Source organism: Branchiostoma floridae, chromosome 7, assembly GCF_000003815.2.
Source record: "Branchiostoma floridae strain S238N-H82 chromosome 7, Bfl_VNyyK, whole genome shotgun sequence".
Classification (NCBI taxonomy): Eukaryota; Metazoa; Chordata; class Leptocardii; order Amphioxiformes; family Branchiostomatidae; genus Branchiostoma; species Branchiostoma floridae.
In genome coordinates, this window is record NC_049985.1 from 7574974 (window position 1) to 7592288 (window position 17315).

The 17315-nt window shown below is 40.3% G+C and overlaps 3 protein-coding genes and 1 long non-coding RNA gene across 4 annotated transcripts in view; 3 read left to right on the forward strand and 1 right to left on the reverse strand.

Annotated features, from left to right (window-relative positions):
- Positions 1–98: 98 nt before the first annotated feature.
- Positions 99–14294, forward strand: LOC118419151 (coiled-coil domain-containing protein 22 homolog). Its single transcript, XM_035825464.1, has 18 exons — positions 99–266; positions 897–1068; positions 1551–1683; positions 2184–2317; positions 2667–2751; positions 3159–3328; positions 3897–4007; positions 4438–4527; positions 4870–4926; positions 5261–5380; positions 6478–6597; positions 9574–9690; positions 10645–10746; positions 11198–11305; positions 11566–11661; positions 11905–11964; positions 12110–12184; positions 12994–14294. Exons 1-18 carry the CDS (start codon positions 217–219, stop codon positions 13105–13107), a joined length of 1914 nt encoding a protein of 637 aa, XP_035681357.1. The 5' UTR covers positions 99–216; the 3' UTR covers positions 13108–14294.
- Positions 6889–8604, forward strand: LOC118419155. Its single transcript, XR_004831597.1, has 2 exons — positions 6889–7075; positions 7684–8604. It is a non-coding gene; the product is annotated as an uncharacterized LOC118419155 (long non-coding RNA).
- A 773-nt stretch (positions 14295–15067) lies between the features above and the next one.
- LOC118419153 (methyltransferase-like protein 7A) lies at positions 15068–16928 on the reverse strand. Its single transcript, XM_035825466.1, has 2 exons — positions 16344–16928; positions 15068–15712 (listed from the first exon to the last, which is right to left on the reverse strand). Exons 1-2 carry the CDS (start codon positions 16839–16841, stop codon positions 15476–15478), a joined length of 735 nt encoding a protein of 244 aa, XP_035681359.1. The 5' UTR covers positions 16842–16928; the 3' UTR covers positions 15068–15475.
- LOC118419152 (methyltransferase-like protein 7A) overlaps positions 16819–17315 on the forward strand; it is a 4378-nt gene continuing 3881 nt past the window's right edge. The window contains exon 1 of the mRNA XM_035825465.1: positions 16819–16985. The gene's annotated coding sequence lies outside the window, so the exon portion shown is untranslated. The remainder of the gene's footprint in view (positions 16986–17315) is intronic.

The following is a 17315-nucleotide window of genomic DNA, read 5'->3' on the forward strand; positions in this document are numbered from 1 at the left end:
AAAGATCAAAGCAGTCAAAGTTTCAGTTTTTGTACAGAAAAACTCCCACACAATCAAACCATCAATGTTCTTGCATTGCAAAAAATTGCAAACCTCGTGGTGAAGTAGCTGAAATGTTTTCATCAAAATGTGGCGCTTTCACTTTGAACTTTGAACTTTGTTGGGGTCAAAATGTCAGCACAGTGCAAAGTTCAAGTATCACATGACTGATCCAAGATGGAAGAGGTGGACAACATTATCATCCACACTCTCCGAGAAATCGGCTGGTAAGTACCGTTCTCTGTTTCTACGTTGACCAAAAATGTTTGATAAATCGCCTATACTGACGTACAAGGTACGATTGTCTATGTGAGGTACATTTGGCGTCTCAATCTCAGCTGGTTTTACATTTTTGTGGGAGGGGGGCGGATGTCTGAGCTCATATCAGCGGAAGTGGGCGGATTACACTGTACTTGACTGCTTCGTCCTTGGTCTAACTTGAGTTTTGCTTGCTGTCGCCGTAGTAAAAATTCTGCATAATTTATTGGCATCACTGCAACTGTCATGGATTGGCACAGGAGCCAAGAATAGGTGAAATACTACTATGTCGCTGAACAAATGTTTGATATCTATATCAGAAATAAGCCCTTTCAGTCACAGATCCAACTGTGCATAACCAGGTGAAAGGTGAACGACCCAGAAACGTTAATAAAACATGTCTGAACATTGTTATGCAAAGTGATTAAAGGAAGTCATATACATCTGGACATGTATACTAGTATATTTTAAGCATGGTCGATACAAGAACTGTATACAACTTACAAGTCAGGGGCCTTCATCATTTACCTAGTAGGATCTATGTATTATGTACATGTATCAAATATGTCTAGTATTAACCTATGTGGGATTTCTTGCAGTGGGTTGGACGATGATGTCCAGAGCCTGAAACACTTCAGCACAGAGAACATTGTTGAAGCCACAGTGAAGTGCCTGCGAGTGATCGGTGATGGAGTCAACATCTCCCCAGCCCTTCCCCCCGGCATGTCAGCCAGGTACAGGGTCGGCACGCAGCTTGCTACGTCGTGTCAGGTGAGAGCTAGAAGGCCACCTGTTCATTCTATACACCAATCCTAACTGTCCATCACAATTAGCATTTCAACCAATGATTGACTAGTGAGAGAGTGCATGCATGTCCATCAAAAAGTGTTTGCCCTTTAATGTTCTTAGTTTGCATTTCTATGTTTTGACAGAGGTCGATGAATGATGACAAGCTGTCAGTACATACCTATGAGGGAGCTTCACACATTGACGTCTGTACAAAAAGAACCCAACACACTTATCAAGAAGAGAAATAGTGAGAAGAGTTGCAAAGCCACAGAGCTGCATTGCTCCCTTCTTGTTATAAGAAAAGCATCATGCTTCAACCTGGTTGACTGCGTTAGATTTATTTAGGATAAGGAATGATTTAGAAACAGATTTTTTTTGCTAAACACTAGCTATACATCTTTATCAAAACATAAGTTGATGCGAATTTAGACTTAGATTCAATGTTATATTTTGATCACCTCCAGGAGCTGGGATTCCGAGGGGACATTGGGTACCAGACCTTCCTGTATTCCAACGAGGCTGACATTAGGAGAGTCCTCATGTTCCTCATTGAGAAGATGCCTAAAGAAGCTGCCGAGGTGGCATCAGAACCCATGGGTAAGAAATTACAGTGTATGATGGATGGATGGACTGACGGTCGGATGGATTTAAGCCTTCTATCTGTAGCCTGCCATTGGCCACTGCATTTTGTTGTGTGTGTAAGAACATGGAGGTTGATTTTAAAAAGTCAATTGTTGCACAGAGTGAATTTTCAAACATTTGTTTTTTTGCTCAATGGGAATTTTGGAATGTTCCCTTTTTTGCTCTGTGATAACTTTGAAACTGACCATTTTTGCTTGGGATAGGAATGGGAGTGAAATTTCCTGCATTTGCTTGCAAATGTTTGGTGTCTAGAGTGTCATACATGTGAACGACAGTTGACTGAAGATATACACAGGCAGATATAGTATAATGGCAATGTCTTAGGTGCATATACTCAAGGTATGGAAATAATTGAAATGGTTTCCAGGAAAATGTATTAAATTGTACATTGTGTCATGTATACACATGTGACAAGCATTAATCCTCTTCCTGTGTGTATGTTTTTTTCCTAACAGGGAAGTCGGCCATGTTGAAGCGTAGCATAGCGGCAGAGCTGGACAGACAGATGAAGTCAGCGTGGACGCCATCCTACTGTAAACAAGATGGACTGTGCTGGAGGGGGACCAAACCACGGCAGTGGCACAGGGAGGTAAGTCCTGTCATCAGAAAAAACTGGCCTCAGTTAATAAAACACCAAAATCAAATCAAATCCAATACTGTACTACACAACAGGCTCTGCCCCTGAGGTGTCTTCAAAATCTCAGTTCAAACATGATTCAAGACCAGTTCATAACCATGGACCTCTAAAGTTGGAAAGATGATCCCATTGACAGTACTGTAATTCTACCTGATAATGGAGTTGATCAGGCTATATGGGGTTAGTTTATTTTTTTTTTAGGTTTTGAGTCTGCTATTTTGATCATACATAGAGTATTTAACAGGTGTCACTAGCTGCACAGTATGATTGTATGTAATGAGGTATCACACTTTTTACTCAGGGTCTGATCGGAGTAAGAAGGTTTCACTCCTGTCCTGTACGCACACCCGAAGGAGTTGGCGATATCACAAAAAAGATTCCAAAAGGTAATGTTAATTATAGGATCCTAGCTGTACAAAAATTTGATGAAGATTTGTGATATCTATACCTGTCTGCTGTACTTTGCTGCAAATGCGCAACTATCCAAAAAATCATGTCTGTCTGACAACGAAATAAATTGAGGATAGCTACATGGTTTGTCTTGATATTTGTATATGGGTAAGTCTTCATCTGACTCATTTATGGCTTAACTGAATATCTTTATATTATCTAGTGTTTATCACTGAGTTATAGTTTTGAGCTTTGTTCAACACAAGGAAGACACTTACCATGAATTTTCAGTTGATCTCCTTGTTTTGGAACATAGGGCTCAAAACTATGGATTCTAACAATGCAGATAAGTCTTCATTCGTTTCTTACTGACTAATTGTGAGAAATGCTGTGTCTGCTCCAGACTTGAAGAGGTACTATGACAAACACCTGCAGCCCCTGACGTCCCAGCCCCCCCAGAGTTCCCAGGTGGTCCCGTCTGTGGTGGAGGCCAACGACCTGTCAGTCACTGCCCAGCAGGAGTGGGAGGCGGAGTGGAACCAGCAGGGACTGCCCTCAAGACTGTCAGAGGAGGTGCATACTGTAGATTTGTAACAGTGGGTGGGGTTCAAGTGCCACGAAACTGACCATGCCAAATGGTCCAACCATTGACCATGGCGGCCTGGATTTGGCACGGGTTCAAATCCCTGGAGCCAGGAGACTGTTTCTACTCACCTTTTACATTGGTTCCCACACCAACCCTGTGAGTAACAGGCTAAAGCAAAGATGTGCCACACAGGTATAGCGAGCTTGGAGATTCGATGGAGTAACCTTGAGAAGCTTTTGAATAGCATCCACCATTCTTTGTCAACTCTTATTGTCATGGCACTCAAATTTCACAGTACAGGTAAAACCAAAAGTTTGCAGTAGCATAGGGCTAAATAGATTTAACTCTAGTAAAGATATATGCTTAGAAGGAATGAAGGTAGCAACTTGTTAGAGACATTATCACAAGCTAGATGACATCAACCAATCTGGAGCCAGTTTTGAGATTTGAATATGAGGCTGTGATATCATTGGCCAGGCAAAAATGTTTGGTTGTTCAACACAGGACTGATGTTGCAATGTTTTACAAGCAACACACATGTTCCTCCCTCTCCAGGACTATAAAGCGAGGAAGAGACAAAGGTTGGAGAAGAGAATATCAGACCAGCTACGACAGGCTATCCAGCAGGAGACCAGCAAGGCTACCGCTGGCAGGGATCTTCTACAGGTGTGTGCTGCTGTGTTTTGTACACCTGAGCTCTGTTTTCACACCTTTTGTGCACCTGTCGTTTTGTTTTCTCACTTTTGTACACCTGAGCTTTGTTTTCATAACTTTGAGCACCTGAGCTTTGTTTTCATACCTATATGTAAGGTTTTCTCTCTTGTTCTTGTTTTGAGTTGGTATTTCATATGAAAACTAATTCTTCCTTTTGTAATGCTTTTGCAGTAAAAATATGTCAGAACTGATATTTTTTCTTTGTTTTTCAAGTTTATAAGAAACTTTGGTACCTGGTAATCCAAGACATTCAAATAGCAATAAGATTAAGAGCATTATACATCGGTACATTTCCTTTCAAATGTTACTTTCAGGGCAGTGTATACATGTCCATGCTTCAACATATTGTTCGTGTATCTGACATTGTCTCTTCATCCCGTAGGTGCTGAGCTCGTTCACAGATAGAGGTGCAGGAAAGGGCGTGACCAAAGGGTCAAGGTTCACCCACACTGAGAAGCTCCAGTTTGCTCAGGTAAGAACCAGTTAGAAGCACTGATGTATACATGATGTATACAGTCTTATAGTCACTACCATTGAGGCTCAGAGCTGTTGCAACATTATGCTGAAGTATGGTAATTACTGGAGGTCTTGAATGCTTTCTTTTGGAAGAAATTCTTAGTTTGCCTGTTCTTGTAATGTCTTGTAATCTCTTCTTTTTCCCATGAATTGATTGCATTGAAACATTTGTTACATTTCACCATACATGGGCAAGATTGTCAACATGGTTCATGTAGAGTAGAAAGAAAGATGCCACATCATTTTCATTGTGCCAGGAGTCAATTTGTTGTTCTGACCTTGCCTTCTTAACCTACAGGATGAAGAAACTGCAGCACAAATGATGGGAGAGGGACCAAGAGTGGATACAGAAGAGGTACCGTTACTAGTAGTTCTCTGTTCACAGTATTGTAGTGTTGCAGGTCACTTTTCATTGCGGTCATGAGGGAGGTAAGGGTCAGATGAAATATAAAAGTGATACAGATTACATTGACTCCTAATAAATTTATCAACAGATATCATTACATATACCTACCTACCTACCTAGTCCCTTGACCTCCAGGTCGTCGGGGGGACAAGGTAGCCATGAAGATATACATGGTACAAAAACATACTGCAGGGTGGAAGCTCAGGGTTCATAGTCCATTCAGTTTGGTCAGCTACTCACAGCTATACTGTATACATACATGATCTCCCATGATTCCTTGCAGGAGATGCAGAGGAAGAGAGAGGAGGAGGTAGAGCAGCTGCGGGGCCAGCTGGAGGAGGTCACAGGTCAGCTGCAGTCGCTGGATGTGGAGATGAAGAAGTTTACAGCTGGGATACAGCAGGTGAGTCACACCATCACCTGGCCAGTGCTTACACTTCACAATCAAAGTTCCAAGCACAGTTTTGTACAGTTGTGCGGGGGTAACATGTAAAATCATTTGTGCCTAACAAATCACACCTGCACTGCTCTCTGCAAAAAATTTTTAGAAACTATTGTAACAGTTTAGAAGCAATTTCAACATTTTACAGTATTGATAATATACCTTGATGAAGGTTAGACATCTTGATAGAAGGGGGCACACACCAGTTTATTTGGGGTTTCAATTGGAGGCGGCATACCCTAAAGTCTAGCGACCAGCTCTACCAGGGAATTATCCTGAAGCAAAATAACTGTATATCTGGTGAAAGCATATTCCTTTAGCTACAAGACAAACTAAGTTTCGATCCTTCAACTTCTCTGATTTTAAAAAATTAGAGGGAAAAAAGATTATTTTCATGTAAAAAATAATGCAAAAAATCGGGCATTTTGGCATTGAAAGAAAAACATGAAGATGATTTTTCCGGCAAACACGACTGATACTGTCAGAAAGAGGAAAACCTAACGAGTAATCCAGCTAATTATAAAGAAAATTCTAGTACTACAGTTTTTTTAATCATCCACGGCGCGCGGCATTACAACTAGGCTTAACACAGCGCTTCAGAGGTCAATCTAGGTCACGAGCCTAATCACATTCAGGTGTAGGAATATCCCGGAAGTAAGACGCGGACCAAAACACAATTTGCACCGAAAACACACCATTTCCTACGCTTTTCAGCCATGTAACCGTTGAATGTCATTTCGCAGGAAATAATGAGAAATGTCAACTCAAACATGGACCCTCGGAAGCCTTTCGTCACTTTTTTCTCGCGCACTAGCTCGGACCCCTGTCGCGGAAGAACTGGTGTGTGCACCGTTAACATACATAATACAACATGAATCAGTCAACAGAAAAGTTTCTCTCCCGTTGCTTGACTTATTTCGTATTACAAAATGTCAATACAAAACAGTCCTGATAAGAATTCCTGATAAGCAGTCCTGATGCCTAAGAAATTGACAGTCTGAAAAACTACAGTCAAAACTGCCCAACGCCTAAAACTGTTATAATTTTGCTGCCTATAGATGGAAGAAAAGGTGAATACAGAGGTTCGAGGGAGGAGTGACAAGGAGGAGGCTTACAAGGTCAAGAAGAGGACGTTAGACCTTCTTCCTGACGCTGAGAACAACATCACAAAACTCCAGGTAATCTTAAACTTTTAATGCATTAATTTTCTTCAAAGAAGTCTAATTCTAGATTCTCTTGTTGCACTTTGTTCCATTTTGCTAGGTGGTATGACTACATTGCTACATGTTTCTCTTGTGAAAACTGTAACAACAAGGAAGACAAGGAATCTCTCCAACTCTTGGTGTCATGAAATTAACATTTTGGGGTCATAAGTGGTACAACTGATCTTTTTATTTAGTTTTCAACATTAGGACAATAAGCCTATTTGCATTTACCAGTACGCATGCGCGGAATTCCTTAGCAACGAAAAAAGTGAGATAAACAAGTCGCGTTCGACAAGGCAGCGTGTGTCCAGGTTCAATGTTCAAGTGTCGAGATTTTTAGCCTCTACACGGCGTTAACGGCAGCTACCCGCCTGGATCTGATGTTCCAACGATGTCCTAAACCTTGTGTACCTGAAACACCGTGTTCAATTTCGCTTCAGAGGAATTTACGGTACGTTTTTTGACGGTATCCAAGCAAGTGTTACCACAGTTAGTGATAACGCATGCATCCCTCCCCCATGCACGATGCCATCTATCTTTGCCGCTTACTTCTAGAATTTTTGTCCATTCTCACTACAGCCAGGTTTTTGTCTGTAAAGGTTACCAGTGTGACATAACTAGGAAATTTTAACCTACGTATGTTATAAACCGTAAAAATGTTAGCTAAAATGCATGACCTTGTGTCTTCACAATAATGAAAGCCGATATGGTCACTGTCTCGTGATCTCTCGTGTCCGGACATGACCCCGCTTGCACTGACTGAGGAGCTTTCGTACTGTGACCAACACTTCGATTAGAAAGATAAAAAAATGTTAAGAACCAACAGCGAGTACACTAATAATCGCAGTAAATGGCTTGGATGTCCGTATTAGTATTAAACTGGTGCTTTAGGTTGAAAAATTGTACTAATAAATGTGCAAGCAAGGTCGCTGCAAGTTATGCAAACGTGACGGTGGGGAGGGGTGCATGTAGAATGTGCATTGAAGTGTATTGCGCTTTAAAGCTGTATTTTTTGTTTAAGTGTTGATATTTGCTTTAATGTTTCTTCCTTTTTTTAAGGTGCCGGAGTTCAACATGAGGCTTTGTGCAGTGGTCGGCTGCGGTAATGGAACATACCAACCAAGGCGGTTTCAACCTTCTTGTATCAACTTTAAAAAAAGGAAGTCAGGGACATGTCCAAATAAAAACATGGAACAAAAAAAGGATTTTGATGATGCAACTGTCCCCAACCTTTCCAGCTATGCATTTCCCACTGACAAGAAAGACCCATGGTCGGACAAAACTGTTCTTGCTCACAGATTTCCAACACTTGGGTTCGCTTCCTGTCTGTTACACTACAACCACTGATAGTATGGCCAAGTAGAGCTGCAATTTCCAAGACCTTGCCACCACAGTTCAAGAAACAATGTAGTAGAATAAGATGCATAATTGATTGTACAGAAATATTTATTGAGAGACCTAGATCTTTAGACTTACAAGCCTCCACATGGTATGACTATAAAAACACAATACTTTAAAGCCGTTTGTAGGGATCACACCAAATGGGCACATCTCCTTTCTTTCAAAGACCTATGGTGGAAGAGCCTCTGATGTGTTCATTACCTAGGACTGTGGCTTTTTAGATTTGGTTGATCCAAATGACGTTATAAAAATAATGGCAGATAGGGGATTTCCAATCCAGGAGGACCTGATGCTGCTGAATGCAACACTAGAAATACCACCAGCAGCATAGGGGACGCGACACATGACAAGAGACAAAGTAAAGAAAACAAAAACTGTTGCAAACTTGAGGATCCGCGTAGAGCGTGCTAACAATCGACTGAAGGACTTCAAAATCCTGGAGGGTACATTTCCCATAACACTCATGTCAGCAGTAGATGACATTATCAAGGTCTGTGCTGCATTGGTTCGGAACCTGCAGCCAGACTTGGTCAAATAAACAGTTGGCATACAAGCCATTCAAGTTGGCAGAGATAAACTGTATTGAATTGCTGGCAGCTGAGTGCCAGTGACTTTTTTAATGATCCTTTACTGATTATGTTGTGATAGCAGGAAACTGTGACCGATGACAATAATGACAATGCAATGAAGATGTAATAGATAAAAGTGGATCCTTTCTGTAACATGTCCTCAAACGTATTCTCAAACATTTTTCATACATTAAGTTGTGAGTTCTGTACATTTATGCTGCCATACTGGTGGTGATGTAGGAACATATTTTTTGGAATAAAATCAACGGGATCTTACTTTTGCCTTTGTTCATGAAGTGGCTTGTGTAATGGGAAATGACTTATCGAACAGACAAACTAACAAACTAGCAGTAGGAGCTCACAATAATTATGTTTTCCCGATATGGATAAAATTGCTCTTGCTGGTGTCTTCTTTTCATTTCTTTTTCTACTGTCAGGAACCAATCAGAGCTTATAACTGCCATGAACCAATCAATTTTAGAACTGCATTAGCAAATGAGCAGTATAACTATGAAGAACCGTCCTGTGTCTTAGCTCTTCATGTGTATAAACTTCCGCCTCCTCATCCTTTACGGCCGGAACGAAAATGAAAAAAAAAACTCCACTTACTTCATATACTGTCAGTAAAACACAAACACACGTCTTACACCAGACTTCAAAAACTTAAAATTATCTTTATTCTTAACTGACAGTTCTAGAATCTTCTTTAGAACAGGTGTACGTTCGTACCTGTCAGGTGGGAACACCTGCGGCGCCGCACGGCGCGGCGCGGAGCGCCATCTCCTTAAACAAACGCTGACACTACACACGCGTGACGCAACACTGGGTTGGCAAGTTATCTCCCAAAATGGCGGATTTTACCCGTCATGCACTTCGCGCCGGTAATTGCGAATAGGCTTATTATGTGGAAACCTGACAACTGAGAAATTAAATTATATTGGCCTAAGTTGATCCATTTTTGTCCAATGTTGTTTTCTAGGGGGTAGTAGATGGCAGCTCCCAGAGACTTGTGAACCTGGCCCAGCAGTGGGAGAAACACCGGGTTCCTCTCATCCAACAGTACAGGGAACTCAAGGAACTCAACGCTAACAGAGAGGTACACTTCTTCATTGTGTACTGGAAATCCTAAGTTACTTGTGGTACTTTTTATTCCATGGTTTTCACAGTGCCTTTCTGCCTCAATATTATAACACAGCAAAGATTAATTTTTATGTTACAATATTGTTTTAACCATAAACTTAGGACACTGCAAAAAGCCTGTTTCCAGTCTTACTGCAAAAATAAAGTACTTAACAGTATGTCAAACTTTACTACTTACGACGTCAGTGTATTGAGTGTATTAAGGACTCATACCCTTTCAACTCCTGAATTGTACATGCACAAGGTTTTAGTAAATTTTAAAGATCTTGTACAAATGTGTTCCTCCATGGTTCAGATTTTTGTAAAGGAAAATCTATGCCATAGAAGTTAGTTGAAATCCTCCTATATCCTTTGGCATAAAGGGCAGTGCCCATCTCCATTGCCATAGCCCTTGAGCCACAGAGTTGGTCTGCCTGACATGCGAGGGAACATCAGCAGTCGGTCAACTCGTTCATCTACGAAACTGAACTTGCAACGCTGCAAAACTGAGCGCTACAGAAACAGTGCTATTCCCCACATGACCCGATTGTTGAACGATTCATGACTGTACCAAAGCCTACTGTTGCCACTTTATAATTAATGGTTAATTGTGTGAACGTCTTTCTCAAACCAGTCCTCTCGAATTAGAGCAGTTTTTATCTAGCTTGCCTTTTACCAATTCGATTATGATATTTTATTTTATTGTATGCCAGATTATTTTGTATACCAGATCGTTGGCTGATTTGTATATGTATGCCAAGTTTAACATTGTGTATGTAAAGTCTAACAACAATTCAGCCCCTGGGCTGCTAGTGTTAGACTCTGAGTTTGTCTCTCAATAAAGCCATTCAAAAAAAAAAAAAAAAAAAAAAAAAACACTACACTTTGATTAAAATTGTAAAGTGACGTTCTTGTTCTTCCTCATACACAGTCCCAGTCTGAGAAGAAATTAGAAGAGATCAAGAGTCTAAGGGAAAAGATGAAGGAGGTTGCAGATGAGGCCAGGGGCAAGGACGATGTCTACAAACAGCTGGTTAGTATGAATGGTGGTGGAAAAACGTTCTTCTGCATAGCTGTTGTTACCCTATAAGGAGGTTCTGACGGGTACTGTTTTGGGGTTCAAGTTGGTGCAAACTCAGTTCGTCACCCGAAATTGTGAATTTTGAATTTTTTTGCAGTTTCCAAAATAGCACAGTTCATATATTTTATAATATCTTGCCTATGTTACACCAATTAGACATTGTACATTGGTTTTTGATTCAGTGGTAACGCTACCTGCTCATCTGGGTTTCACACAAGTGTGTCACGTGTTATTTTGTCCGCAATGGAAAATCAGCACAAATTTGCAAAGTTGGCACAATTTCCTAGCACAATTTGGTGCAATCCATTGGGATACTAGTAAATTGTAAATTGTACCTGCCTTTGTAATGAAGTAGTCTTGCCACACATGTAACTGATCGCCCATGTTACATGTATGTCTGTAGGCATCTGAGTATGAGAGGATGACTAAGGATGTAAACAGAGGTGCCTACACCAAGAGGATCATGGAGATAGTGGGAAACATCAAGAAACAGAAGGAGGAGATAGACAAGGTCAGTGGGCCAATACTTTCATAAGATTTTATTCAAATGTACTATTTTTTTCTAGCATGTAATGTATGTGTGCAACACTAGTGGTCATTAGAGTAATAAGTACAGTTTTGGAGTCTAATTCATAGGCAATATTAAATGCTTGGTGTTATTCTGTGATCATTGATCATACGTGAATTGTATTCTAGTGACCTATAAAGTAGTTACTAGTAAGTATAATTTTGAAGTCTAATGTTGGGGCAATGTTAATTGTTTTATTCTAGATTCTGATAGACACAAGAGATGTTCAGAAGGAAATCAACCAACTCACAGGCAAGCTGGACAGGACTTTTGCTGTTACCGATGAGCTCATTTTTAGGGTGAGTAAACTCTTTCAATCTCTGAACATTTCTTTAGTACCAAGAATCTAGTACAAGTTTTTTAAACCTTTGTATCTATGAACATGTATGCTGTACTAATGGCTAAACATGAGAAGAAATGCATTTTACCCATTGCAGATAAAGTTCTGAAATGCTGTTGAAGCTCTGAAATACCCATATGCAGATTGCTCTGCGCTACATATTTTAGGTTGATTTTTTTCTTCTTTTTTTTTTAAATTACAGGATGCCAAGAAAGATGAAGCTGTCAGGAAAGCCTACAAGTCTTTAGCAGCTCTACATGAGGTAAGCTGTTTATTTTTTGCCTTTAAAGCATCAACTAAGAACCTTTTAGATATGTAGAAAAACAAACAATATATCTGTGTTATGCGGTGAATGGTGAATCAGAAGTGCTCACCTTGAGCCAATGGAATGTTTTTTTACCTCCCAGAACTGTGAGCAGTTGATCAAGACAGTGGAGGAGACGGGAGGGATCATGAGGGAGATCAGAGATCTGGAGGATCAGGTATGTGATGAGATAAGGCAGAAGATAAGATTAACTCTGTGAATGAATATGTAACATTGTATTGCAAGGTTGCTCAAAAACGTACCAACATAAGTGTCATGTTCATGACTTGCTATACTTTGAATGCTTTGACCAAATTAGAATGTAATTCGAACATGCTTTCCTGACTAATGTGAAAGATTCTAAACCTGTCTACCATAGATTCTTGATGCTCATGTCAATGAGAAAATTATTAAGGGGACCACCAAAAAGTGTGTGCGTTTAAGTGTTCACACTGGCCAAGTGATCATTAGGCCACACCGATTTAATTTCTTGGTTCACGGATTCGCTCGCTCCTATTTTTTGGAGAAAAAAAATAAAAATTACTACTCAGCAGATTCTCACCATTAATGAAACCATTCACCAACTTTCTGGTGTAGCAAATTGGCCTTTACATTATAAGCTCCTTAAAGTGTGGGTACAGGTGCTGTTACTGTACAAAAATAGTGTTTTTGTACTTTTTTCAAGCTGAAAACTTTTTTTCTTTATGTTTTGGATTAGCCGCCGTTACCTTTACCCCAACCATTTTACAATTTTTATTTTTATTTCGCCCTCTCGCTCCATATTTTTTATGAAAAAATCCGTGAACCAAGAAATTAAATTGGTGTGGCCTTATGTAGAGGTGGACACTACCGGTAGTGAAGTTTTGATTCCATTGTAAAGATTTATATTGTAACAGTATAATCATGTAGAAATGTATACATTGTACTTTATTGCAGGAAATCAAGACAAAATATTCACAGACATTTGTTGTCATTTTTATTTTTCAGATTGAAACGGAAGGGGCCAAGAAGACCACCCAGAACCTGGACAGGATTATGGGGGATTTCAAACAGATGAAACAAGAAAACTCTGGCATCGTGGCTAAACTCAAGGGCAAATAACAATCCTAGTTATAGCATGATTACTAGCTTTGAACATACTACATGTATATTGTTCAGATACATGTACGTAGACTGCCAATGTTTCTGTCAAATCCAGCCTAAGTCTAGCAGCCCTTCAGCTGGTCAGGCCTGTTGAAGCTTGATGGCAAACACCAGTAATCTCCAAGCAGTGGCAAAATGATATTCATGGCCCAAAACAATGTCCATGTGGCCACTGGGTTCAGTTGGGTTCTGTTTTAGCCCATGGCCACCTGAGGATCTGCTTGGAGACAGCAACATCTATAATCCAGAATTGGAAACAACCTTATCCTGTTGATTCATACATATTGCCAGAATGAGAAATACCATAATGATTTGTGTTGTGATGACTGGTTTCCATAGTGACAGGGAAACCCGAGCTCTCATTGGACTGATTTCCATAGTGATGAGGAATCCTGAGCTCCTATTGGTGGAAAGGCGATGGTTCTTTTGAACTTCCACAAGCTTTCCAGGAGATCCAGTCAGCCTGACAGCGAGAGATTGTTTAACACAGGGTCTGTCAAATATAACAATTGATTTCTGTCCACACCAGCATTTTTTGTGTCAATTTAATTCCTTTGATAAGTACAAAATATTTTTCTCTGATCTTAAACTGGGAAATAACAAAAGTACATTTTTTCTTCAAATTCCATAGAATTGCCACTTAAAGAGAAATTTTATCCTTGGAAAAATGAATACTCAATTATAAACCATTTGAAAGTCACAAGAATTATGCAATCATTAAAAAACATTACTTATTTTATTCTGCTAGGTACCATCATTTTCCATTGACAGTGTTATGGTATTTGGTAATCACTTAGATATTCATCTCTGTAATTGTTATGTGCTTGCTTGTGGTATGCTAATATCTGGTAGAATCAATTGGTCAATTCATGTACAACTCAATCATTAGATATGAATTAAACTAAACACCAGAAAAATTTGTTTCAATTTTGATTAGCTTTCTATGTTAGTAAAGATATATTGATTGCAAGCTTATATCCATTTTACATGGGATGCCATGGAAATACCTGACACTTTTGAATATGATTATGTCACAAATAAATCAAATTGGATGCCATCAATTGAAATGATTTTTGCTTTAAAAAGCAGATACAATGTTAATAGTTAGACATACTGTACAGTATTGTCTGCACAAAATATATAAATAACAAAAGAAATAAAGTAATTATACATTTTGACATAGTGCCAAGAGAAGTTGTTTCCAACAAATAAATCACAACTACCAATTCTTGCCAGTATGTGTACATGTGAGTGTGATTTTTTGTTTCTGCTGAGGTAGGTCATGTTGATTTGATTATAATAGATGACATCCTCAGGCTCTGGGAACCCCAAACTCAATGCGAGTGCACAAATTTGGTCATTTTACAGCTGCTTTGGATCATTTACAGCATGGCTGAAAACTTATCTTTTTTGTAAAAGGAAGATACATCATAATACCTATTTTGTTTTGTTTCAAATAAATACAGTTGCATTGCTGTAGGCATTTCTACCAAAAGCCAGATTCCAGAAGGCCAAAATACTGTGTAGCTTGATTAAAACTGAGAGACGGCCTCACAGTGACCCATAGCAGATATTACTAGACATGCAGTACAGTACTGATGTGCACATGCATCAACATTTCTCCAATGAGCTGAATGGCATGAAGAGGTTTAGTGGGGATGTTCTTGAAGTAAAAATCATGTGGGGAAAAAACTAACATCAAAGGATTGAATATAAAAGAGAATATTAAAACTTTTCTTGGAGATATGTTGGCCATGGAGCTGAGAAGTTGGCCTGTGTAGTCTATGGAGACATAGCCTGGGTACCATCCTATTTCTACCGGGGTTCCCTACACTCACTTCCCTAAAAAAAATTTTTAGGGGTAGCGAGTGTAAGGAGCCCCGGTAGAATACGGATGATACTCAGGCTAATGGAGACAGTCTGGTATCCAGCTAACTTAAATCAGCCATCTGAACAAAAATTAAGTTGATTCTGCATAATAATTCTAAGATCATTAGTGTTATAGAAGAACTGAAATGTCTGAATTAAAGCTAAGGCCATTGTGCATTGACAATAGGATGTTATACTAAAATCCAGACCTGGAATGCATATAGTCTTGATGCCCTCTCAGAGTTGAGTAAAAACTTTCAACTACATGTACTTAAAACACAAGTCTGATATCTTGAATTCAGTTGATCATATGAATGTACATGTACAATCATAACAGATGTGCTGCCATTGTAAACAAGCTATCAAATGATATATACCAGTAATACAATGAGGTAGATAACACAGTAACAGAGATATGATCAACAGAAATCAAGTTTCCAAACTCTTCAGTTTTCAGCTACTTAGTAGCAGTTCCCATAAGATGCGGCTCTATAAGAGACATCTTGAGCGGAGCATCAAATTTTTGATAGTCTACTTCTGAGAAGCCTGCTGCGTCCAGATGGGTCCAGAGTTCTGACCGGAGGGTGCAGCCGTCGGACAGATACGGCCAGATGATGTCTAGCCAGTTCTGTTTGGTGTACACCCACGTACCAGGGGTGCCATGCACGTGTTCCATGTAGTAAAACTTGCCTCCCTGTAGATGGGATGGATAGATATGGATGTTAGTACATGCACCTGGCAAGAAAGCCGCATAAACTGAATATACAATGTTATGAATCATGTATATGCTGTTATGGATTGACCTATTGAAGGCAACAATGGAGTTTGGGTCCCCTGGCGGCTTTCCGTGGTGCTGCAGCAATGCAGGTCTAAATGTCAGAGACCCATGACGGTCAGAAAACGTTACCATATTCCATACTAACGTCTGCTTGGAGATAAGGATTTGACCAGGACAGCCACCCAAAAGAACTTATCTCCAAGCCGATCCTACAGTATCCTAAAGATAGTATCTAAAACTGATAAAGGAGTGTAGCCGGCCTAGGAGTGTGCATTGGCTACCAGAGGCCAATCAATGCACACTCAATATACCAGTAGCCAATGCACCGGTAGACAATACACACTCTGAGGCCAGCTACATCCTTTTGCCAGCTTTTCATACCATCTTATGCTACCGTAGGATCTGCTTGGAGATTATGTAAAACCACCTGTTAGGCCTAGGTCACTTGTCGTTGTAGAGTAGAGTTGAACCAAAACCTCTTTAGTTGATAGGTTATGTGATGAACATAGACTATCATAATCCACGCTACTTTTCCCCCCATACTTACTGGTTTTAAAACCCTCTTGATTTCGGACAGGACCTTCGGCTGGTCAGCCACGGAGCACATGACCAGTGTGCAGACCACAGCGTCCACCGAGTGGTCAGCCACGCCCGCCATGTTTTCTCCGGACGCGATGACGAACTCCCGCAGTTTCACCTCGCCAAACTCCGCCGCGTTCTTCAGCAGATACTTGTCAAACTCCGGGTTCGGATCCACGGCGATGACGGAAGTTCCCGGTGGGTAGAACTTGAAGTTGGCCCCGGCGCCGACTCCGATCTCCAGCACGGTCAGACTCCCCGTCACAGCCGCTGGATGAGTCTTCAAGTCTTCGAACAGTTTCTCCTTGAATGGGGTCATCTTCTTGTTGTAACTCTTCGCTATACGAGAGAGGATATATGCATAAACCTTCATGTATATTAGACGAAGTATAGCCCTTCCTTGTTGAGTCAGAGCAGCGGCAACTATGATCACAAAGAACGCTACAATCCACCAGACCACCGCCATGTTGTCACTCTAACCAAAGGTGAAGAGTTCACAGGAGGTGGTTGACCTTTTCACTTTCACCTAACCTTAACTGTACTGTGGCGCCGGTTTCAGGTTGTGCTTAACTTCCGGATCAGATTTCCTACAGTCCTTCGGTGGTACTAGGTAAGATATATGATATCTTCTTTTTTCCTGGCAGTTTACCTTTTTCTGTAAATAAGAGTAGGATATTTTACGGCGCGGCAAACAAGGGAATTTATCATGATTGTTAGAAAAATATACTGATGAAAAATTGCTTTCATGCGCTTCAAATTGACCTTTTTAATAGCAGACCGATACGAAAGACAGGAAAGGGTACAGCTACAGATGCGATAATCAAGGAAGTTATAATGATCCTTCTCATGATAGCAGCATATTGGCGTTGCCTAGCCATAATTAATCTCCAAGCAGATTCCTCCGGTGGCTTAAAACAGTAACATAAGCTGGGGAAGGAGA